Here is a 24,493-nt window from a genome sequence, read left to right as displayed (position 1 = left end):
TGTGGCATAGGCCGGCGGCTACAGCTCCGATTAGACCCCTAGCCTGGGAATCTCCATATGCCGTGGCAGTGGCCCAAGAAATGGCAAAAAAAAAAAAAAAAAAGACAAAAAAAAAAAATCTAGCATTGCCATGCTGTGGCACAGGTTTAGTCCTTGGCCTGGGAGCTTCTGCACGTGACAGGCATGGCCAAAACAAAACAAAAACCTAAATAACAAAAATGAACAAACAGCAACAGAAAAGGTAAAGATAAGCATATTTTTTTCTCCTCTTAAGCTCTTTAAAATACATGTGACATCTGAAAGCAAATTTTCAGTGTTTGTAGATGTAATACACATGACAAAATGTAATACATATGACAAAATCATCCCATACATTACATCCTTTATATAAGGTGAGAAGTAAAGGATGTAGTGTGTGGGATGATTTTAACAGTTCACTTTAAGTGGTAAAATATTAATTCTAAGTACACTGTGAAAAGCCAAATATACATATTATAATCTCTAAAGTAATCATTAAAAAAAAACCAAAAAACTAAAACCTATACAGAGATATATATCCAAAAATTCAACAGAGTTTTGAAATACACAAAAACATTTAAATAATCCAGAAGGCAAGAAAAAAGAATAAAAACAATAAAAACAGAGGAAGCAAAAACAATTATTAAAGAGACCAATCCAAACATAACAATTAAATTAAATGTGAATAGTTGAAATATATTGATTAAAAGACAGAGATTGTGAGAATGGATAAAAAACCAAGACCAATCAATTTGCTATCTCCAAAAAACCCACTTTAAATATAAGTAGGTTAAAAGTAGAAAATAACATACCATTTGAACACTAATAAAAAGAAAGGTGAAGGAGCTATATTCGTATCAGATAATGTGGACTTTGGAGCAAGGAAAATTACCAGGAATAAAAAGGGTCATTATATAATCATAAATGGGTTAATTCTTTAAGAGAGAACAATCCTAAATGTGCACGCATCTACTTAACAAAAGAGCCCCAAAGTAAATGAAGCAAGAACTGATAGAACTAAAAGGAGAAATAAACAAATCTACAATTATAACTAGAGATTTCAATATTCCTCTCTTCATAATCAATAAAACAAGTAAACAGAAAATCAGTCAGGTTATAGAAGAAATGAAAAACACTATCAGCCAACTGGGTCTAACTGATATTTTAGAACATTCTCCACAAAAACAGTAGAATAGGAGTTCCCATTGTGGCTCAGTAGTAATGAACCCAACTCGTATCTATGAGGATGCAGGTTTGATCCCTGGCCTTGATCATGGGTTAAGGATCGGCATTGCCATGAGCTGTGGTGTAGGTTGCAGACACGTCTAGGATTTGGTGTGGCTGTGGCATAGGCCAGCAGCTGCAGCTCTAACTGGACCCCTAGCCTAGGAATTTCCATATGCCACAGGTGCAGCTCCCCCCGCCCAAAAAAAGTAGAATAGACATTCATACAGCCGTGAGCTGTAGTGTAGATCACAGAGGCAGCTTGGATCTGGTGCTGCTGTGGCACTGGTGTAGGCCAGCAGCTGCAGCTCCAATTAGACGATTAGACCCCCTGGCCTGGGAACTTTCATATGCCCTGAGTGCAGCCCTAAAAAGACAAAAAGACAAAAAAAAGGAAAAAAAGAAAAAAAAAGAACAGAAATCAATGAAACTGAAAACAGAATACAAAAAAATCAACGAAATGAATTTACAGTAAAATTGATAAACCTCTAGCCAAACTGGCCAAAGAAAAAAGATAATAGGCACAAGTTATGAATATGAGGAATGAAGGAGATATCACTGCAGAAGCCACAGATACTAAATTAAAGACTATGTTGGGAGGGATCAATTGCTTAAAAGCCACAAACCGCCAAAGAGAAATAACAACATGAATAGTTCCATAACTATACTCAAGTAAAGACTTTTCCTCTTTTAATATACACTTGTATTTATCTGGTAGCTTTAGAATTCCCAAGTCTAGTTAACTTGTTTGCTATAAAATACAGCAATTTCCATTGAGAGAAATGGAGAAGAATACGTATTGTGCTGTATTCAACACAATTTTTATCAGTACTTCTTGATCTTTCATTAATGTGGACAGTATGGCAACTCTTAAAGGATCTTTCCTTACCAGAGTAAATCAAAGATATCAATATTACTTTGTATTTACATCAAGTGAATCATTAACTATACAGAGAGGTCAAAAGCATTACTTGGAGATCCCCTCGTGGCTCAGTGGTTAACGAATCCGACTAGGAACCATGAGGTTACGGGTTCGATCCCTGCCCTTGCTCAGTGGGTTAAGGATCCAGTGTTGCCATGAGCTGTGGTGTAGGCTGCAGACGAGCTCGGATCCCACGTTGCTTGGCTCTGGCGTAGGCAGGCGGCTACAGCTCGGATTCAACCCCTAACCTGGGAACCTCCATATGCCATGGGAGTGGCCCAAGAAATGGCAAAAAGACCAAAAAGACCAAAAAAAAAAAAAAAGTTCAAAAGCATTACTTGAGTAAGTACTCAGTGACATATGTACTAATGTTTAAATCCTACAAAAAAGTACATCTCACTTTAAACAAACGAAGTGATCCTTAAAAGCTGTGTAAAAATCAGTACCTACTACTTAGATAATATACTGGAAAATGCTTACAGAAGTATTACAGAAGAGAATGAACCGTACGAAGTTGCCAATTATCAACTGGTTCATCCTAGGACAAAATAAGCATTCCTTGTTTTCTACATGATTCAGTGTTCTCAAATAGGCCAGACATTTCTACCAGAATGGTATTATAATAAATTACCTTCGATGTTGAGGACTAAAGTTCATTCAACATTTACCAAACATATTCTAGAGACATTTCACAACAAAAGTTATTTGCAAAACTAGGATATGAACAGGTACAAGGAAAAGAATATTTTACAGGGCTACAGAATCTTTGCTTTACCTAAACTTTTCAGGAGCCTTCTATTTTTAATTCTTTAAAAAATACAAAACCTATTATTTGAAACATACGTTCACTATGGATAAGGATTAACATCCATCAAGGCTCAAAATGTGAACAAGAAAGAGTGCAGCAGAATTTCTAAAATCACTTCATTCCTTTGCTCAAAACCCTTCAATATCTTATCTCAGGGGAGTCAAAGTTCTTACTATGGCCTTTACCCATTTCCTGCTAGTCTCCTGCCTGTACTCCAGCTCTCCTGGGCTTCCTGCTGTTCCTGAGACAAGCAGATACACTCTTCAGGGCCTTTGTATTAACTATTCTACCAGGAATGCTGTTCTCAAAAATATCCACAGGGCACATGTCCTCATCTCCTTCGGATCTGCTTAAATGTTATCTTCTCAAAATGGCCTTTTCTGACCAACCTATTAAAACTGTACCCTTACTACAAGGCACTTTTTTTTTTTCCTGATTTATTGTCTGCCTCCCCCAATAGAATATAAACTACAAGGAAGAGAAGCCTTTGTTTTATTCATTGCTATATCCACAGAGTCTAGAACAGTAGCAGGTAGAATCTGCAGAAGGAGATTGGACACAAAGACTGTATATATGCCTCCAATTAAAACTTTCCATACAAAGATACTAAAACAAACAAACAAACAAACAAAAAAAATAGGCAACAGTTTGAAACCCTGCACGCTCTGCTACTTAGAATGAAACAACTACTCTTTACAAGAAAATATTTTATTTCCAACAAAATATACTAACGAATGGCTGGATTCTCTAAAGACAAAACATTTATGCTAAGTGCCCACACGCTGCAAGTCTGCTAGTACAGAATGCTTTGGTTTATCACCCAAGACATGCGCTAGGTCCTTTTGCCACGAACCAAGAAATCCTGGCTAAACATACTTAACGAAATATACAAGTGGAGCTAACCTATTAATGATACACTAGGATTGGGAAATATAGACTATACAAATCCAAAGCTCACTGTACAGAGCGAGATACCAGAAATCCGATTTGGGAGTGTTTGCCCCCTAGAAAAACTGAGACAGATAAAGTCCAAAAAGGACTGCACCGTTTTTCTTGGCGCTAGGCTTGGCATGAACGCTCAGTTCGGGGGTACAGGGGGGCATGGGGCTTGAGAGGACGAGGCCTGTACTCTGATTAGGATTGGAGTATCCAGGGCCCCCTCTTCTCCACAGATTCTGGCTCAGGAGAAAAGGGACAGCTGACTGCGCCAACCAGCTCCCAAAAAGGCTTGGGGGAGGGTTGATGAGGGTAGACCCCTCCCCTTCCCCAAGGCAAGCCCAGGCCCGGCAGGGCTCCTCAGTCTCCCGGCTCACCCGGCTCTCGGTTGATCTCGATGTCGAAGTGGCACTGCGGCCGGTCCTGCGCCCCCATCGCGACCGAGGCAGCGGCAAGAGCTGGGAGAGAGGGGAAGGAAAGCGGTCAGGGCGGGAGCTAGGGCGGGGGCTGGGGCGGAGCCCGCGCCACAGTTGCCTCCCGCCGGCCTGTTGCGACAGCGCCGGAGGCCGAGACAGTGCTCCCTCTCACCCCAGGCCGCCCGGCTCCCTTGGAGCGCGCACACACATGCAGACGAGCTTTTCACCTTGCAGGCTTCCAACCTGAGCAGCTCCGCGTGAGAAGAAAAGAAAGCGCTGCCACCGGCGCTGGACCTCAACGCCACTTAACGGACCACCAACATCCCCCCACCGCCCCCTGGTCCGGCCTCCCAGTGCCACGCTAAACCCCGCGAGAGTCGGGACAAATACCGCGAGAGCACGGTCTCGAAGGAAGTGATTAACCTAAGGGAGTACGCGTACGTGGGCGTGTCTGGGAGCTCAAGGAGCCGCCAGCTGAAAGGTTCTTCTTTTTTGCCCCGCCTCTTTCTCCCTTTACGTTGGAAGCAGTCGCCCAATCTGGGAGCTCTGGACACGCCTGCGCTCTTTACTTCCTGTCATCCTTTCCGAAAGGCCATGTCTACGCATTTGCGAATTTCGGGAGGTTATCCTGTTGTGTACACCTCTGAGAGACTTGTGAGAATTAAGTTCTTAAGGTTTAATGAGCCGACAGGGCTTTGGCTTTTGTTTTTCTCAGGAAGTAGTTACGATACCATCCTGTTAGACCGTTTGTCTCACTTCAAAGGCCCTTTAGGTTGACGTGTGCTTCCTGTTTTGGCGTCTGCGTTAGTTGGGTCCAAGTTCATTCTACCTCCTTTGTGAAGTCAGTTCAAGACCTTTCCCTTTACTTCAATCGCGTTCTTCATCTTATAGAATGCAAGAGTTCTGGATACTAATGCGTTTTGGTTGGTTGGTTGGTTTTTTTATTGTTGTTTTTGTTTTGATTTTGTCCTTTTAGGGCCGCACCAGCGGCATATGGAAGTTCCCAGCCTAGGGGTCCATCAGAGCTGTAGCTGCTGGCATACACCAGAGCCACAGCAACGCCAGATCTGAGCCTCGTCTGCGACCTACATCACGGGATCCTTAACCCAGTGAGCTAGGCCAGAGATCTAACCCGCAACCTCATGGTTCCTAGTTGGATTCGTTAACCACTACGCCAGGAGGTGAACTCCTGGATACTAATGTGTTCTTAAATGCTGTATATGTATGTTCTAAATGCGAATCTTTTGTTAGGTTTATATAGCTGGGAATATTTTCTCAATCCGCGTGCCTTGTCTTTTCATTGTTTTGACAGCGCAAAGCAGTTTTTAATTTTTGAAGAAGTTAATGATCATTTTTTTTTCTTTTATGGTTTGTGCTCCTTGTGTAAGAAACGTCTGCCTACCTGAAGCTTGTGAAGATTTTCTTCTGTTTTTTTTTTTTATATTTAGATTTTTTTACTTGAGAACTTTTTTTTTTTAATCACTCACTGAATTTATCACATCTGTAGTTGTATACTAATTATCACAATCCAATTTCACAGGATTTCCGTCCCACAACCCAAGCACATTCCCCCCACCCCGCAAACTGTCTCCTCTGGAGACCATAAGTTTTTCAAAGTCTGGAGTCAGCATCTGTTCTGCAAAGAAGTTCCGTCTGTCCTTTTTTCAGTTTCCACATGTCAGGGAACATTTGATGTTGGTGTCTCATTGTATGACTGACTTCACATAGCATGATAATTTCTAGGTCCGTCCATGTTGCTAAAAATGCTGGTATTTCGTTCATTTTAATGGCTGAGTAATATTCCATTGTGTATATGTACCACATCTTCTTGATCCACTCCTCTCTCAATGGACATTTAGGTTGCTTCCACGTTTTGGCTATTGAGAAGAGTGCTGCAGTGAACATCGGAGTACATGTGTCTTCGTGAGTCATGGTTTTCTCTGGATAGATGCCCAGGAGTGGGATTGCTGGATCAAATGGTAGTTCTATGTTTAGTTTTCTGAGGCATCTCCATACTGTTTTCCACAGTGGTTGCACCAATTTACAATCCCACCAACAGTGTACTAGGGTTCCTTTTCCTCCACACCCTCTCCAGCACTTATTGTTTGTAGACTTTTGGATGACGGCCATTCTGGCTGGTGTAAGGTGGTACCTCAGAGTGGTTTTGATTTGCATTTCTCTGAGAAAGACTGATTTGAACATCTTTTCCTGTGTTTTTTGGCCATCTGTATGTCTTCTTTGGAGAACTGTCTGTTTAAATCTTCTGCCCATATTTTGATGGGGTGTTTGTTTTTTTGGTATTGAGCTGCAGAAGGTGTTATAAATTTTGGAGATTAATCCCTTGTCAGTCAATTGATTTGCAAAGATTCTCTCCCATTCTGTGGGTTGTCTTTTCATTTTGTTTAGGGTTTCCTTTGATGTGCAGAAACTTAAGTTTAATTAGGTCCCAGTTGTTTATTTTTGTTTTTACTGTCATTACTCTAAGAGGTGGATCGAGAAGATGTTGCTGTTATTTATGTCAGAGAATGTTTGGCCTATGTTTTCATCTAGGAGTTTTATAGTGTCTGGTCTTATATCTAGGTCTTTAATCCATTTGGAGTTTATTTTTGTGTATGGTGTCAGGGAGTGTTCTAATGCCATTCTTTTCCATGTAGCTATCCAGTTTTCCCAGCATGACTTATTGAACAAGCTGTCCTTTGTCCATTGTATATTCCTGCCTCCTTTGTCATAGATGAGTTGGCTGTAGGTGTGTGGGTTTCGTTCTGGGCTTTCTATCCTGTTCCACTGATCTATATTTCTTTGTGCTAGTACCATGCAGTTTTGGTGATTGTTGCTTTGTAGTATAGTCTGAAGTCTGGGATCCTGATTCCTCCAGATCCATCTTCCTTTTGCAGGATATCTTTGGCTATTCTGGGTCTTTTGTGCTTCCAAGCAAACTTTAAACTATTTTGTTGAAGTTCTGTGAAAAATGTCCTTGGTAATTTGATAGGGATTGCATTGAATCTGTAGATTACCTTGAGTAGTATAGTCATTTTGATAATATTGATTCTTCCAATCCACGAGCATGGTATATCTTTCCATCTATTTGTGTCCTCTTTGATTTCTTTCATCAGTGTCTTATAGTTTTCAGAGTACAGGTCTTTTGTCTCTTTAGGTAGGTTTACTCCTAGGTATTTTATTCTTTTGGATGTGATAGTAAATGGGATTGCTTCCCTAATTTCTCTTTGTGCTCTTTCATTGTTAGTGTATAGAAATGCCATCGATTTCTGCAACTTTGCCAAATTCGTGGATGAGCTCTAGCAGTTTTCTGGTAGAGTCTTTAGGATTCTCTAGGTATAGTATCATATCATCTGCAAATAGTGATAGTTTTACTTCTTCCTTTCCAATTTGGATTCCTTTTATTTCTTTCACTTCTCTGATTGCCATGGCTAGGACTTCCAAAACCATGTTGAAGAGTAGTGGCGAGAGCAGACATCCTTGTCTTGTTCCTAATCTTCAGTGGGAATTCTTTCATCTTTTCACCATTGAGAATGATGTTTACTGTGGGTTTGCATACATGGCCTTTATTATGTTGAGGTAGGTTCACACTATGCCCACTTTCTGAAGGGTTTTTATCAGAAATGGGTGTTGGATTTTGTCAAAGGCTCTTTCTATGTCTATTGAGAGGATCATATGGTTTTTATTCTTCAGTTTGTTAATGTGGTGTATCACACTGGTGGATTTGTGGACCTTGAAGAACCCTTGCATCCCTGGGATAAATCCTGCTCGATCATGATGTACAATTCTTTTGATGTATTGTTGGATGCAGTTTGTTAGTATTTTGTTGAGGATTTTTGCATCGATGTTCATCAGTGAAATTGGCCTGTAGTTTTCCTTTTTTTTGTGGTATCTTTGTCTGGTTTTGGTATCAGGGTGATGGTGGCCTCATAGAAGGAGTTTGGGAGTATTCCTCCCTCTGCAATTTTTTGAAATGGTTTCAGAAGGAGAGGTGTTAGCTCTTCTCTAAATGTTTGATAGAATTCACCTGTGAAGCCATCTGGTCCTGGACTTTTGTTTGTTGGAAGTGTTTTACTCACAGTTTCAATTTCAGTTCTTGTGATGGGTCCATTCATGTTTTCTATTTCATCTTGGTTTAGTCTTAGAAGATTGTACTTTTCCATTTCTTCTAGGTTTTCCATTTTATTGGCTTATAGTTGCATATAGTAGTCTCTTTTGATCCTTTGTATTTCTGTGATGTCTGCTGTTACTTCTCCTTTTTCATTTCTAATTTTATTGATTTGAGTCCTCTCTTTTGCTTGATAAGTCTGGCTAGGGGTTTGTCAATTTTGTTGATCTTTTCAAAGAACCAGGTTTTCGTTTCATTGATCTTTTCTATGGTTTTCTTTGTTTCTATTTCATTGATTTCTGCTCTGATGTTTATGATTTCTTTCCTTCTACTAACTTTAGGTCTTGTCTGTTCTTCTCTCTTGACCTGCTTCAGATGTAAAGTTAGGTTGTTTATTTGGGCTTTTTCTTGTTTTGTGAGATGGGCTTGTATTACGATAAACTTTTCTCTTAGGACGGCTTTTGCTGCATCCCATAGGTTTTGGAGTGTCATATCTTTGTTGTCATTTGCTTCTAGGTATTTTTTAGTTTCCTCTTTGATTTCTTCAGTGATCCATTGGTAGTTTAGTAGCATGTTGTTAAGTCTCCACGTGTTTGTGTTTTTTGCAGTTTTTCTTGTTGATTTCTAGTCATACAGTGTTGTTGTCGGAAAAGATGCTTGATATGATTTTAATTTTCGTAAAGTTACCGAGGTTGAATTTGTAGCCCAGGATGTGCTCAGTCTTAGAAAATGTTCCATGTGCCCTTGAGAAGAATGTGTATTCTGTTGCTTTTGGATGGAATGTCCTATAAATATCTATGAAGTCCATGTGGTTTAATGCTTCATTCAGAGCCTGTGTTTCCTTACTGATTTTCTGTCTGGTTGATCTGTCCATTGCTGTAAGTGAGGTGTTAAAGTCTCCCACTATGATTGTGTTATTGTCGATTTCTCCTTTTAAGGTCGTTAGCAGTTGCCTTCTATGTTGTGGTGAACCTGTGTTGGGCGTGTAGATATTTAAAATTGTTACATCTTCTTTTTGGATTGATCCTTTGATCATTGTGTAATGACCTTCTATGTTCCTTATAACATTCTTCATTTTAAAGTCTATTTTGTCTGTTATGAGTATTGCTACTCCAGCTTTCTTTTGATCCTCATTTGCATGAAATATTTTCTTCCATCATCTCACTTTCAATTTGTATGCATCCCTAGAAGTGAAGTGGGTCTCTAGAAGACAGAATATATATGGATCTTGTTTTTGTATCCATTCATCCAGTCTGTGTCTTTTGGTTGGGGCGTTTAGTCCACTAACATTTAAGATAATTATCGATATGTATGTTCTTCTTGGTATTTTATTAATTGCTTTGGATTTGTTTTTGTTGCTCTTTTTTCTTTCCTTCTTCTCTTGTTCTCTCCTCTTCTGGTTTGATGACTGTCTTTAGCGTTGTATTTGAGTTGATTTTTCTTATTTGTGTGTGTATCCATTGTAGATTTTTGGTTAGCAGTTATTCTGAAGTTTTGATGTAAGAGGCTATATGTATATGAGATTGTTTTAATTTGTTGTTCTCTTAATTGCAGGTGCATCTCCAGTGTCCTGCATTTGTACACACCTCGTCTCATGATTTCTGATTTTGGTGGCATAATTGTGCATGGATGATTTCGAATCTTTACTGTATATATACCTTTCCTGGTGAGCCTTGTCATTTGTGGAATTTATGTTTCCTGCTGCTGTCTTTTCTTGTCTGCCTAGAGAAGTTCCTTTAGTATTTGTTGTAAGGCTGGTTTAGTGTTGCTGAATTCTCTTAGCTTTTGCTTATCTGTGAAGGTTTTGATTTCTCCTTCCAATCTGAATGAGAGCCTTGCTGGGTAGAGTAATCTTGGTTGGAGGTTTTTTCCTTTCATCATGTTAAGTATATGGTGCCACTCCCTTATGGCCTGCAGTGTTGCTGCTGAAAAATCTGCCGATAACCTTATCGGGGTTCCCTTGTATGATATTTGTTTCTTTTCCCTAGCTGCTTTCTAGATGTTCTCTTTGTCTTTAATTTTGGTCAGTTTGATTAATATGTGTCTCGGGGTGTTCCTCCTTGGGTTTATTTTATATGGTACTGTTTGTGCTTTCTAGATTTGAGTGAGTGGTTCCTTTCCCATGTTAGGGAAGTTTTCGGCTATTATCTCTTGGAATATTTTCTCTGTCCCCTTCTCTCTCTCTCTCTTCTCCTTCTGGCACCCCTATAATACAGATGTTGGTGTCCCAGAGTTCTCTGAGGCTCTCTTCATTGTTTTCCATCTTTTTTCTCTCTCCTGTTCCGCATTCATAATTTCTACTAATCTGTTGTCCACCTCGCTTGTTTGTTCTTCTGCCTCCTGGATTCTGCTGTTAGCTGCTTGCTTCTAGTGAATGTTGTGTTTCTGTTATTGTATTTTGCATCTCTTCTTGTTTAAGTTTTATATCTTGTATCTCTTTGCTCAGTGTTTCCTATAACTTACCCATATTTGCCTCCAGTTTATTTCCAATGTTTTGCAACATCTTCAGTATCAACAGTCTAAAGTCTTTTTCCTGGAGGATGAGCATCTCCTCATCACTTAGCTGATTTTCTGGGTTTTTTTCTTTCTCCCTCATCTGAGTTATAGTTCTCTGTCTTTTCATTTTTATAGGTTTTTGATGTGGTGACCTTTTTACACATAATAGACTTGTAGCCTCTCTTACTTCTGGTGGCTGCCCCCTTGTGGCTGAAGTTGGTACAGGGGCTTGCTGTAGGCTTTCTGATGGGAGGGACTGATGCCTGCCTATTGATAGGTGGAGCTGATTCTAATCCCTCTGGTGGGTGGGGCTTAGTCTCTGGATGGGATTAGAGGTGGCTATGTGCCTGAGGGGTCTTTAGGCAGCCTGTTTCCTGAGGGTCAGGGTTGTGATCCCACCAGGATTGTTGTTTGCCCTAGGGCTTCTCCAGCGCTGATGGGTGGGGCAAGATTTTCCCAAAATGGCCACCTCCAGAGAAAGGCACACTGCTGAATATTCCTGAGAGCTTTGCTTCCAATGTCCTTCCTCACAACAAGCCACATTCACCCCTGTTTTCCCAGGATGTCCTCCAAGAACTGCAGTCGGGTTTGACCCAGATTCCTGTGGAGCCTTTGCTTTGCCCTGTGACCCAGTGCACATGAAAATGTGTGTGCACCTTTTAAGAATGGGGTCTCTGTTTCCCCCAGCCCCATGGAGCTCCTGTGTACAAGCCCCACTGGCCTTCAATTCCAGATGCTCCAGGGGCTCTTTCTCCCCATGCCAGATCCCCACAAGTGAGAGTTTGATGTGTTGCTCAGAACTCTTACTCCTGTAGGTGAGTCTCTGTGAACCAGTTACTTTCCAGTCTATGGGGCTTCCCACCCAGGAGGTTGTTTATATCACGTAATTGCCCCTCCTAGCTCTTGATGTAGCCTCCTCTTTGTCTTCTGGAATAGGATATCTTTTTGAAGGTTTCTGGTTCATTTTCTTGAAGATTGCTCAGCCTTTAGTTGTGAATTTTGTTGTTTTTAGGAGATAAGTTGAGCTCCAGTCCTTCTCTTTACCATCTTAATCCCATCTCCTCTCTTCTGTCTTCTTTTTTTTTTTTTTTTTGTCTTTTGTCTTTTGTCTTTTGTCTTTTTGTTGTTGTTGTTGTTGCTATTTCTTGGGCCGCTCCCGTGGCATATGGAAGTTCCCAGGCTAGGGGTCTAGTCGGAGCTGTAGCCACTGGCCTACGCCAGAGCCACAGCAACGCGGGATCCGAGCCGCGTCTGCAACCTACACCACAGCTCACGGCAACGCCGGATCGTTAACCCACTGAGCAAGGGCAGGGACCGAACCCGCAACCTCATGGTTCCTAGTCGGATTCGTTAACCACTGCGCCACGACGGGAACTCCTCTTCTGTCTTCTTTTAGAAGTTTTGTAGTCTTTAGAAATTACAACATGCCTCAGGTGCAGTCCAAAGGAAAAAAAAAAAAAAACCCAAAACAAAAACCAACAAAAATTTCATAGTGTTTTAGGTGTAAGTCTATGCTTTATTAGAATTTTTTGATATCACATCAGAAGTTGAGGTTCTGGAGTTCCCATCGTGGCTCAGTGGTTAATGAATCTAACTAGGAAGCATGAGGTTGCAGGTTCGATCCCTGGCCTGGCTCAGTCAGTAAAGGATCTGGCGTTTCTGTGAGCTGTAGTGTAGGTCACAGATGTAGCTCAGATCCCAATTTGCTGTGACTCTGATGTAGGCCAGCAAATACAACTCCAATTAGATCCCTAGCCTGGGAACCTCCATATGCTGTGCAGGTGGCCCTAGAAAAGGCCAAAAAAAAGAAAAAAAAAAGAAAAAAAAAAGTCGTTCTTTTTTTTTTTCTTCTATAGGTGGGATAGGGTGGGACCTGGGACCCTTTGCTGCAGTGCTTGCACCTAGACAAAGTCTCCTTGAGCAACAACATAGGGAAACACTGTAAGGGACTAAAAGTAACTGTGCAAAAGCAGAGCGAATTATGGACAATAAGATACAAAAAGTCCAAAAACCCAAGTGCCACTTCTGAAATGTTGAGAGCAAAAGCAGGGTAGAAGGCATGTAACCTGCATGCAGTACCACCAAGGGGTGAGCGAATACATAAGCCAGCTCTCTGGCCTGACTCCAACCCTCACCCTGTATCAGTAACCAGCTCCCCATGCCTCCCACCCCAGCCTTGGGAACAACCAAGGAAACATGTAATTTATTTCTAATCCCTTCTGTTATAGGGGGTCCCAATAAAGCCTTGCCTGAATTTCTTGTTTGGCCTTATCAATTTCTGTTGATTAAGAAGGGCCACGTAGTTCCCCTTGTGGCTCATTGGTAATGAACCCAACTAGTATCTATGAGGATGAGAGTTTGATCCCTAGCCTTGCTCAGTGGGTTAAGGATCTAATTGCCTTGAGCTGTGGTGTAGGTCGCAGACTTGGCTCCGATTCTGCGTTGCTGTGGCTGTGGCATAGGCCGGCAGCTGCAGCTCCATTCAACCCCTAGCCTGGGAACCTCCCTATGCCGCTAGTGCACCCCTAAAACTCCTCATTCTCCCCTCTACCCAGACTCTGACAACCACTCTCTACTTTTTTTTTTCCACCCTTTTAAAAGATTTTCTAAAGTGTTCACTGTGAGATAGGAGGTAGATGGGCCGCTGGACTGAGAACTCCTAGGACTTGTTAGGCTGAGTAAATTGGTCCTTATTTCTCTTTGACACATCAAGGAAAAATTTGAAGGAGCTGAGCTCAGCTGGAGTAGAGAGAGAATGGTTAGAACAGTGGGAAAGAAGAAGGCAGAGGCTGGAGCAAAGAGATTCCAAGTCGAGTTTGTTGACCAACAGAGTGGTAGGGAGCTCTGAGCAGGCGAGACCCGGGTTCCCCCACTGCAGGGGAGTGCTTGGTTTTTTATAGACATGGGTCATTTTGTTGAGCCATGTAGTCTGTGGCCTTGGGGCTATCTTTGTCTTTGGGAACTCATCCGTTACTGTTACATGGGCCTGTTGGATAAGGAGTCTGTGTCGTTTTAGGCCTTGTTTCATTTTCCACCTGAGAAAGATGAACATTTCAGTCCCTCTGGGGTCAAGGATATCTCCCCAATTACACATGCTCAGTAAGATTCCTAGGGGTCAGAAAGGGAGGGGGTGCCAGGCCATAATAAGTCCTGATACCATCCCAGCATCCTTTGCTCTGGAGTCCATCTTTGTCAAAAGATGCTCATGCATATTGGGGAGGGTCCTATGTCCTGTCAGGTGTGAGAATTAAAACAAGATAATTAGCTAAAGATAAACAAAGGCCAGGAGGAACTGTCCTATATAAGTGATTTAACTCACTTCTCTGGCTCCCACCTCATTGAGGAGGACGGCCACATCCACACTCTTATTTAGGGTATTACTTCTTTGCTTCTAACTTAAATAAACTACTTCTCTGTGTGCTCTCCCACATGTACAGTGACTCTAACAATAAGCTTTATACCTGTTTTTACAGTCTTTGCCTCCTTGAAACAGTCTTGCTTTCAACAGGGGACAAGAATCAGGGCAATTCTGCTTCTAGCCTCTAGTTAGTCTAGTGGCTAGGATTCCTGGTTTTCAACCAGGCTGCCCAGGTTCAATTTCTGAGCAGAAAATTAAGATCTCACTCCAAGTCATAACTCACTGTTGTCTCTCTGAGATCAAGTGGTATTGTTATCTATAGGCATAATGTTGTATAGCGGATTTATAGAATTTATTATTATTATTATTATTTTGCTTTTTAGGTCCACATCTTTGGCATTTGGAAGTTCCCAGACTAGGGGTCAAATTGGAGCTGCAGCTGCCAGCCACAGCCACGCCAGACTGGAGGGGTGTCTTCGACCTACACCACAGCTTGTGGCAACACCAGATCCTTAACCCACTGAGCAAGGTCAGGGATTGAACCGCATCCTCATGGATACTAGTCAGATTCATTACTGCTGAGCCATCTGAGCCACTACAGGATCTCCCAAGTATTTATTCATCTCCTGTAACTAAAATTTTGAGCTTATTAACACCAGCTTTCCCTTTCCACCCATCCGCTGGCAACCACTATTTATTGTTTGCTGCTGAGTTTGACTATTTTAGGTGTCTCATATAAGTGGAATCATGCAGTAATGAATCCTTCCCTGACTGGCTTATTTCACTTAGCATAAGGTCCTCAAGATTTATTTTGTTACATATTGCAAGATTTCTTTCCTTTTTAAGGCTAAAAAATATTCCTCTGTGTATATACCATATCTTCTTTATCACTTCGTCGGGTGATGGACATTTGGGTTTCTTCCACCTTTTGGCTATTGTGAATCACACTGCTGTGAAGATAGGTGTATCTTTGAGATCCTTTCAGTTCTTTGGGATATGTACCCAGAAGTGGAATCTCTAGGTCATAAGCTAATTTTTAATTTTTTGAGGAACTGTCATCTTATGTTTTCCATAGTGACTTAACTATTTTACATTCCCGCTGTCATTGCACAGGAGTTTCATTTTCTTTACATCCTCTCCAACAGTTTGCTTTTTTTTTTTTTCATTAATTGCCAACCTACTGGGTGAGAAGTGACAGTGTTTTGACTACTGTAGCTTCATTGTAATCAAAATCAGTCACTAAGGTAGTTTCTTCACCTGTGCTACTTGGGTAAAGCAGATTTTTGACTCTTTCACACCATCAAAGAAGTGCTATCCCTGTTGGAGTTTGCAAGTCTCCTGGGTTTCACATTTGTAACCTACACCGAACTGAGGAGCTCAGTGGTCCTGGGTTTGCTTTTGCTTACGGTGTTACAGCTAATCATATATACCTTTGAAAAACTTAAAATTTACATGCCTATTTGGAGATGAAATGGGTTGGTAAAGCTTTCTTAGATTCATGAAAGGAAAGGTTGGGGAGCATTGTGCTTTGGAGAGCCAGCTCCAGTGTTTTTAGAGCACAGGAATGAATTACTTAATTTGGGTGTGTACTTAAAAGTATTTTAAAGCTCCTGGAATTCAGTCTTGACATTCCAATAGTTTTCTTCCTGCCATTGATCATGTGACCTGGGGCAAATCATTTCGATGTCTCTGGAGTTAAGTTTCTTCATCTGTAAAGTAGGCAGGATGAAATACTTTCCTTCTAAGTTCCCTCCTTATTCAAAATTCTTCTTTTCTGCCCTGTGAGTTGAAATTATATTTCAGATAATAGAAGATAGAGTATGCTATTTGGCCTGTGGTTAAGGTGAAGAAACTGTGGGACAAGGCAGGCCTAGGGCTAGCATCTATCAAAGGGACTTATACTTCCTTTCTTGTTCTTAAAAGTAAAAGGAAATTGGTGTCCAATGAATTTATAAACTCAGGCTTACTTTGGCTATGATTATCACAAAGAACCTTTGGTACTAGCAGTTTTCAGGTAATGATCTGGGGTGGTTAGCCTTTTAGAGTGGGATCACATCACTTCAATGGATAGGACTCTGGCAGAACTAATCAGGAGTGCTTCTGGGGAAATTTGGATGAAATAGATAACTTTCTAGAAAATAGAAATTACCAAAATTGACTCAAAAGAGAAACCCTCAATAAACCAGTAACCACTGAAGACACTGAATTAATAATCCCTAATCTCCCTCCAAACAATTGTGAAAGACATTTTGACACAACCAAATAGAAAATTTGATTATGGTCTAGATTATTATATGAAACCAAAAAATCTAATTTTGCTGTTTGTGATCATGAAATTTAGGTTATGTAAGAAAATGTCCTTGGTTTTTTAGACATGCATACTGAAGTATTTAGGGATAAAAACATGATGTCTGTCTGAGATTGGCTTTAAAATATATCATCAAAGAAAAAAGAAAGAAAAAAATGTGTAATGGATAACAAGTGAAACAAATGTGGCAAAATTTTGATATTATATCTAGGTGATGGGTACATGGGGATTTTTGAGTTATGTTCTCTACTTATATATGATAGAAAAGGCACACAATTATCCCTGTGTATGGTGTACTGGTTATCAATGTATTGCCTCCGAGCTCCTACAGTAAATCTCTATAATACGCAATTCAGCCTCAAGCAGAGACCCCTGCTCCAACCTTCCCCACAAAGTAACTTAGATTTTTACAATTTAGGGAAAGAAGAAAAGAGCTGAACAAAAGGATATAAAAGGAATCCAATGAGAGGATATATAATTCTACCTTATTTGCTCATTCCATTTTTAAAATAAAAGGATATCCTAGATCTTAAGTGGGAAATTATACAGAAAAGATTTAATGTAATAGGTCTGAGACTGCTATCTTTAGAAACACTTTTTTTTTTCTTTTTTCTTTTCCTATTTATTCATTTAAAAATCCTGAATGGATCAAAAAGAACAATCATCAAGGATCCAGGGGCTAGACATAGGCCAAAGGGTAGCTAGAAAAGTATACCTTAGGAAAGTTTGGGAGCTTTTTGTTTTAAAAGTGGACCTAACATAAACAGCTAGCTTGTTTTTCTGTATCTAGCTTCTCCAAGGGTTTTTATTTTTTATTTCTTTTTTTTTTTTTTTTTGGTCTTTTTGCCATTTCTCGGCATATGGAGGTTCCCAGGCTAGGGGTTGAATCGGAGCTGTAGCTGCTGGCCTACGCCAGAGCAACAGCAACGTGGGATCCGAGCCGCGTCTGCAACCTACACCACAGGTCATGGCAACACCGGATCCTCAACCCATTGAGCAAGGCCAGGAATCCAACCCGCAACCTCATGGTTCCTAGTCGGATTCGTTAACCACTGAGCCACGATGGGAACTCCAAGGGTTTTTATTTCAAAACGACCTGTAAAGAGCAGCCAGGGGGTCTACAACCACACACTGGAAGGAGGGAGCACATAGTTACTTGGCCATGTGACAGGGTCTCAGTTGGGGGAGTCTGCTAATTGCCCAACACCTGTTCAGTCTCCTCTTCAGGCTGAAACTAAAAAGGCAGACTTGAAGATGCCTGTAATGTCTTTGTTATCCAAACATGCCTATTTCAGGAAGGAGGACACCTGGAGTCAACTTAATTGAGGGAATCCAATTATTAAAATAAATATTTACATTGAGAACATGGTTAACTTAGTAGCTTTCTTCACATTTTCACATTTTTAAAAGAGCCACTGAAGTTCCATTCATGTTCTAAGCAGTTGAGTTGGTAAACATCCTGTTTCTATGTCACAGGAAATAGGTTACATTCAATTACTCCTCAGAGCAATCAACTGGAAGATTATTCCATTGCTTTTGAAACACTGGTTGGGTTGGCATCTGCGATGGTAGCCAAATAAATGAGATTTCTGTGTAACACATGCTGGTACCTATGGGTGAAAAACAGGAAAAAAAGTAGAGGCTTGTTTTTAGTGAACATACAAAGAACTGGAAAAGAATTTACCCAGCGTAATGAATGGCTCATCCACTGATTGGATTACTCAGTGTTATCAACCCTATTTAACATATTGGAAGAAAGTAATATTCCACATCTATCTGTTCTGACTTCTTACTTCCACAGACACCTCTCTGAGCCCAAGCCACTATCACTTCTTGTTTAGAATACTTTATTGGACCAGTCTCCTAACTGGTCTCCCTGCTTTATCTTTGCAACCCTACCTCACATAGAGCCTGAGTGATCAATGCACAATTTTTTTTTTTTTCTTTTTAGGGCCGCACCTGTGGCATATGGAAGTTCCCAGGCTAGGGGTCAAATCAGAGCTACGGCTGCTGGCCTACACCACAAACACAGCAATCCAAGCTGCATCTGAAACCTACACCACAGATCACAGCAACGCCGGATACTTAACCCACTGAGAGAGGCCAGGGATTGAACTGCATCTTCATGGTGACTAGCTGGATTCTTTTTTGCTGCGCCACAACCGGAACTCTAATCAATGCACAATTTAAGTCAAGATCATGTCATACCTCTGTTCAAAACCCGTAGAAGGCTCCCATTTCATTAAGAATAAAGCTAAGCCCTTCTGCTGGCCTATAAGGGCCTACATGATCACGGCCTCTAGTTACCCTTTTTGCTCTCATCTTCCACCACTTTCCCTTTACTCACTGAGTTCTGGCCAGCATGGCCCCCTTGCTCTGACTTAAAGTTATCCAGCATACTCTAGCCTGTGGACATTTTCACCTGTTGCTCTCTCTGGTATACATATCTCCACAGCTGCCTCCCTCACTTAAGGGGTCTACTCAAAGGTCACATCAGAAGCCATCATAGCTCAGCGGAAATTAATCTGACTAGTAACCATGAAGACCTAGGTTGGATCCCTGGCCTCGCTCAGTGGATTAAGGATCCAGCATTGCCATGAGCTGAGGTGTAGGTTGCAGACGTGGCTCAGATCCTGAGCTGCTGTGCTGTGGAGTAGGCCAGCAGCTACAGCTCCGGTTTGACCCCCAGCCTGGGAACCTTCATATGCACGGGTGTGGCCCTAAAAAGACAAAAAAAAAAAAAAAGGATTTCTAGTATGTGCCTAATTATATGATTCTGGAGCCTACAAATGTAAGCTCCATGAAAGCAGAGCTGGTATCAGTTTTGGTACTGATTCCCCAGTAGCTGAAACAGTGGCTGGTACTCTGTATTATTTATAAAATATTTTGAACCAAAATTTTAAAAGAGCCAAAACAGTTCCATGATCAGTGCACACTTAACTATAATAGTGATTCTCAATTTGGGGTAGAGCGCCCCACCCAGAAAGTTAAATCAGATGAAGGGGCAGGAAGCATGAACTGTGCAATGAGAAACCACTAGGAGATTTTGATGACTTTCTTCCCCGTAGGTTGAGAATCACTGTGCCAAGTGGAATGTTTTACAACTCTTTTCCATGTAGAAAAATGAGAAAGGGTTTACTATAAATGGTAAAAAAGCAAATTACCAAACGCCAGTTTTTAATGGAAAGACTTACCCAAAGATGGATATCACTACTAGTCTACTGAGTTGTTCAGTGAGGGATTGCAGGTTACTTTTTATTTTCCCTAGGGCCGCACCTTTGGCATATGAAGTTCCCAGGCTAGGGGTCCAATTGGAGCTGTAGCCGCCAGACTACGTCGCAGCCACACCAACACCTACAGCTTTCAGCAAGGCTGGATCCTCAACCCACTGAGTGAGGCCACGGATCGAACCCACATCCTCATGGCTACTAATAGGGTTCTTAACCTGGTGAGCCATAATGGGAGCTCCTGCAGGTTATTTTTAGGGGGTAGTAAAAGCATGACTTCAGTAACAATGATGTAATTTTTTTTTTTTCTGTAACAAATGGGGCATATTTCTTGGACTACATTTAGAAAAGAGACTTTTGGTCATTCTGGCATATGGGTAGAGAGCACATTAAATTACTGTGCAAAATTTACCTTTGGCTTAATGTGTAATTCTTTTATTATTCGTCTTTGTGTGTGTTACAGACTGATTTTAAGTTAGAAATGGGACGGAACGTAGCAGTCAAATGGTCTGACCTTCATTTAACAGAAAAAGGATGAGCCAGGGATCCATGATGAGAAAGCAGCCAAAGCTCTCATCTCCGGAAACTAGTTTGCTGTGTGCTCTCCTCCACATCCCTGTTGTTACTGGCTGACATGAAGAAGTCTTTGCAAGGAGCACAATTCAAGTTTTGAAGAGGAAGCCAAAACTGACTCCAGGATTCACAATGTACTGTCCGTATGGTCTTAGGCAGGTAAGAAACCTCTGTGAGCAGTTCCTGCTATGACGTAGTGGGTTAAGGACCTGGCTGCAGGGGCTAGGGTGCTGGGGAGGCTTCAGTTTGATTATCAGCCCGGAGCCTTGGGTTAAGGACCCGGCATTGCTGCAGCCCTGGCCTGGGATTCGATCCCTGGCCTGGGAACTCCCATACGCCACAGGAGCCCCTCAAAAAAGGAAAAAGAAAAGCCTCTCTGAGCCTCATCTGCAATCAATCACCTAAGACTGATTGTTCAGATCAGCTGTTGTATCTCTACACTGGCTTCCCCTCCAACTCAAAAGTCAGGAAAGTAGGGAAGAGACTTACTGGACGCACTCATTAGCCCGGCCTTTGTTCTGATATTCCACGATACAGCGGATCAGCTGGTCATTCTCCTCTAAGAGCTGAAAATTGAGACAAAAGGTCAGTGCAGCGCATCAGGACGGCGAGGACCACTGCTCCCCCTCCCCGACACAGTGCCAGGCTTTCCAGCCCCAGCGCCTCTGCTGACCTTATTTTCCATCTCACTCCATACGCCAGCAAGTCACCCTATGCATATCACAAGTCTCAGCTGGAATGCCGTTCACTCCAGGAAGCTTCCTGCACCCGCGGCCCTTCAGGGTCCCTACTAAAAAAATCTCTGCCCGCGTTAGCGCTCACCCGCTGGATAGTCTCCTGATTGACTTCCGCCTTGCCTCTCAACGAGTCGGGTACGAAGGCCACCGACATCTCAGGAAGCCAGGTTGGAACCCAGCCTTAGGCCCTAAAGACGCCGGCGCATTTAGACCAGAGCCAGCGAGCAGCTCAAGTTGCAATACCCGAGATAGTTGGGCCTACACTCTCGACGTTGATTGGGTCCTCCCAACCTGGCGGGGGTGGGGGGAACAGGCAGAAAGTCATTGGTGATTGGGTGCTCAAAAGCGAAGCTCTGCGTCCTCTTCCTCCGGCCCCGCCCCTGGGGCGCGGAAAGCTGTTTGCGAATCACTCGCGTTTGCGCAGTTTGCAGGACTAGCCTCAGGGGCGGGGCCCGGCGTCAGCTCCACGCCTTTTACGTACTACCTGTGTTGCGGGTCACGTAGCCCCGGTTCGCACAGGAATCAAGGCTGGAATCCGCTATCTGACTTCAAATCCACTCCTCTTTCGACGTCTCTGTGGTGCCTGCAGGTTTGCATCTGGAGCGTGAACCCTGAGCATTGCCTCCTGCCAAGCCAAACCCCGCAAGGCCAAGGAAAACACTGGTGTCAGGTTTACTCTTTGCTGAGAGAGGAACTCCCATGAAGGCCTTTTTTTTCCCTTTAGGCATTAATAATGCTTAGAAGATTTACAACCCTAAAAAAGCACTATCATCTTCTCCATTTTATAAGGAGAGAGAGGTTAAGTAACTGGCCCAAAATCTCATATAAGGGCAAAGCCAGTATCTGAACAGAAGCGGTTCTGGCTTTGGATCTCTTGCCTAGTTAGCTACTACTTGGCCAGAGTCACGTTCTCAAGGAATCTTCCTTAACCTCCAAGTTTAGGTCAAAAGCTGTAAATTTTCACAAAAAACGTGCTCCTCTCAGAAGAGCAACATAGCTCAGTTTGTATTTATTTATTTATTTATTGTCTTTTTTTTCTTGGGCCGCTTCCGCGGCATATGGAGATCCCCAGGCTTGGGGTCAAATCGGAGCTGTAGCCACCGGCCTACACCAGAGCCACAGCAACGCGGGATCCGAGCCGCGTCTGCGACCTACACCACAGCTCAAGGCAACGCCAGATCGTTAACCCACTGAGCAAGGCCAGGGATCAAACCCGCAACCTCATGGATCCTAGTCGGATTCGTTAACCACTGCGCCACGGCGGGAACTCCTCAGTTTGTATTTAAACACGTGTTGCGACTGTGGGATAGGTGCTCTCACTCAGCTCTCCTCTTTTAACATAGTTTTTAGTGTTTGGCGTTTCTTGCTGTGTCCCCAGTGCCTGGCATAGTGTCTGGCACGCAGGAGGTGCTCAAAATTTGTTGAATGAATAAATAGAGGTCTTCCTTATTTCCTTTCAGCCGGCCATCGGTGACTACGTCCAGCCCCAGACTGGGGTGTGTCCCTCCGGGTCGGACTTTAACACCTCATCCAAGCTGGCAGGACGCTGTGCTCTTTGGTTTGCCTATCTCGGGCCTCCAGCCTAGCCGCCCAGACAGCTGAACTCGCCGCCAGGGCGTGTCGCGTCGTCACGCAGAACCTCCCTGCTTCTACCCATCAGTCCCGTCCGCTACCCCGACAGGAATCGAGCTTAAACTACGAAATTTCGTCGCACCTCCGGACGTGGGGATCACAATCTTGGACCTCAGACCCACTCGGGTGAGAGCTGAGAGATGGGGGTGAAGTTGGTGCGCCTCAGGCACGCCCCCTCTATGTTTGGGTCGCAGCCCTTTAAGAACCACTTCATTCACGACTCTGTCGGGACCCGGTAATGGATGCGCTCCAGGATTGGTCGGTTCGGGTGTAGGTGTTGCTCAGCAGCAGCAAATGGGGGGGGCTCAAGATTGGCGCATGCGCACCTCCGCCTACCTGCGCCTGGGCCGCCGGGGACCCGGGCTGGGGCAGCCGGATGGGCTAAGGTTGCGGAGGAGGCGGTGGGTGGTGCGGCGGCGCGCGGGAGGGCGCCGACACCCTGAGGCCGCCGTCGGGGCGAGGTGAGGGCTGGAGGGCAGAGGTGGGCAATGCGGTCCGTTAGCCAGGAGCAGGCGGGGTCGGGTGTGGCGCAGGGCGGGCCTGGAGGTGGAGGGGGCCCCTCCCCCGGGCCCGCCCCGCCATCAGGCCCAGCTTAGTTTTTCAGAGCTTCGTGGGGCTTCCAGGAGACTTCAGTCCTGCTTTGTGCTGCCGGCTGCTCTCCTGACTCCGGGACAACCCGAGGTGCGCGCTTGCAGGAACCCACAGCTGCCCGATGCGCGTCGAGCGCTGCCTCCAGTAGGAGGAGACGGGGTGTGTCCAAACGAAAGAAGGGGTGATTATTTTCTTAATTATCCACGAACCTCACGTCAGAGTGTTGTTTAACTTTAATGGCAAACTCCCGTTAGCTTGCCGATTATTGGATTGGATTTACCAGATGTTGGGTGCAGCAGACCAGCTTTTCTGAACATCAGGTGTATGAGGTGATGTACATTTGTGTCCTGTTATAGGGTTACATCTAGGCCTCCAGAGCCAGAAGTACTAAGCATTCCAGGAAAAATTAGGTTTGTAGAAATCAAAGACACAAAAGAATATTCTCAGAGGTGAAAAGTGGTGAAATTTGTGACATGATCAGAAAAGAAATAAAGCTCAGACAATAGACAGTAAATCTTCATTAAACTGTGCAAAGAAAGGAATTAATCCTGATACAGGTAATTTTAGTAAAATGGAAATGTAAATAATTGGAAGTGCTTTTATATTGCTAAATAGAATAAAGTCGACACATAATAGTTTATGTGGAAAATACACACAGATGGGGTTGTAATAGCTCTCAATGTTTGTATTTAGGACATAGAGGACATTTGGGGTCCTAAAGCTTTTTATTCTTAGAAGGAGCCGTAGAGATCCTTCTAAGGATTTGGAAAGGTGACTGATGGTCAGAGAGGAAAACTGATTACCCAAAGTAATGCAGTGAGTAAGGAGCAGTGGTAACTAGTACAACCCTAGGCCTGAACTTCTTTTATTAACAGGTCTCTGATTAGTTCTAAGTATTAGTGCTCCAGGGGAAGGAATTGTTTTAGACAAACAGAGTAGCTATAATCCCAAAGACTGGATTTAAAGAAGCAGTGTGTAATGGAAAGATCATAGACTTTCTAGTATTTTGAATAAGGAAGTTTTAGGTGGAAAACTGGTTCTGTCACTTGAGCCTTGGAGCTACAGTTTTCTCATCTGTCCAAAGAGATTATGCCTACCTCAGAGATAGTTATGAGCATTAAATATCACTGTCAGTACAAAAG

General features: G+C 42.8%; 3 protein-coding genes across 49 annotated transcripts in view; 1 reads left to right on the top strand and 2 right to left on the bottom strand.

Annotated features, from left to right (window-relative positions):
* The window catches only part of NKTR (natural killer cell triggering receptor), a 51,332-nt gene extending 46,584 nt beyond the window's left edge, over window positions 1–4,748 (bottom strand). For 10 of the 30 annotated variants that reach the window (XR_002338236.1, XR_002338237.1, XR_002338235.1 and 7 more), the window contains exons 1-2: window positions 4,552–4,682; window positions 4,286–4,366 (exon numbers count right to left, since the gene is read on the bottom strand). Coding sequence is in view for 5 of the 30 variants with exons in the window: in XM_005669406.3 (XP_005669463.1) it covers window positions 4,286–4,343 (58 nt within the window). In the remaining 25 variants the exon portion in view is untranslated. Of the gene's footprint in view, window positions 1–4,285; window positions 4,373–4,551 lie in introns of those variants that run through there. The other 20 variants (XR_002338223.1, XR_002338219.1, XR_002338221.1 and 17 more) reach the window with 11 other exon arrangements.
* SEC22C (SEC22 homolog C, vesicle trafficking protein) overlaps window positions 4,692–24,493 on the top strand; it is a 44,187-nt gene continuing 24,385 nt past the window's right edge. For 3 of the 18 annotated variants that reach the window (XR_002337466.1, XM_021068238.1, XM_021068241.1), the window contains exon 1: window positions 22,902–23,221. Coding sequence is in view for 1 of the 18 variants with exons in the window: in XM_005669393.3 (XP_005669450.1) it covers window positions 23,055–23,221 (167 nt within the window). In the remaining 17 variants the exon portion in view is untranslated. The other 15 variants (XR_002337464.1, XR_002337465.1, XM_021068234.1 and 12 more) reach the window with 14 other exon arrangements.
* Window positions 17,187–21,525, bottom strand: SS18L2 (SS18 like 2). The gene is made up of 3 exons (XM_003132133.3): window positions 21,214–21,525; window positions 20,881–20,957; window positions 17,187–18,201 (listed from the first exon to the last, which is right to left on the bottom strand). Exons 1-3 carry the CDS (start codon window positions 21,280–21,282, stop codon window positions 18,114–18,116), a joined length of 234 nt encoding a protein of 77 aa, XP_003132181.1. The 5' UTR covers window positions 21,283–21,525; the 3' UTR covers window positions 17,187–18,113.

The sequence above is a fragment of the Sus scrofa genome, chromosome 13 (genome assembly GCF_000003025.6).
Source record: "Sus scrofa isolate TJ Tabasco breed Duroc chromosome 13, Sscrofa11.1, whole genome shotgun sequence".
Taxonomy (NCBI): Eukaryota; Metazoa; Chordata; class Mammalia; order Artiodactyla; family Suidae; genus Sus; species Sus scrofa.
Note: the sequence above shows the minus strand (reverse complement) of the source record. Positions and strands in the feature narration are given on the sequence as shown.

Bases quoted from the DNA above. Each gene is read 5' to 3' on its own strand.
- SS18L2 (XM_003132133.3), bottom strand. From the start codon at position 21,282: ATGTCGGTGGCCTTCGTACCCGACTCGTTGAGAGGCAAGGCGGAAGTC. The intron at 20,958-21,213 runs GTGAGCGCTAAC...CTCAATTTTCAG, and splicing joins ATCAGGAGACTATCCAGCGG to CTCTTAGAGGAGAATGACCA. The intron at 18,202-20,880 runs GTAAGTCTCTTC...TTTCACCCATAG, and splicing joins CGGGCTAATGAGTGCGTCCA to GTACCAGCATGTGTTACACA.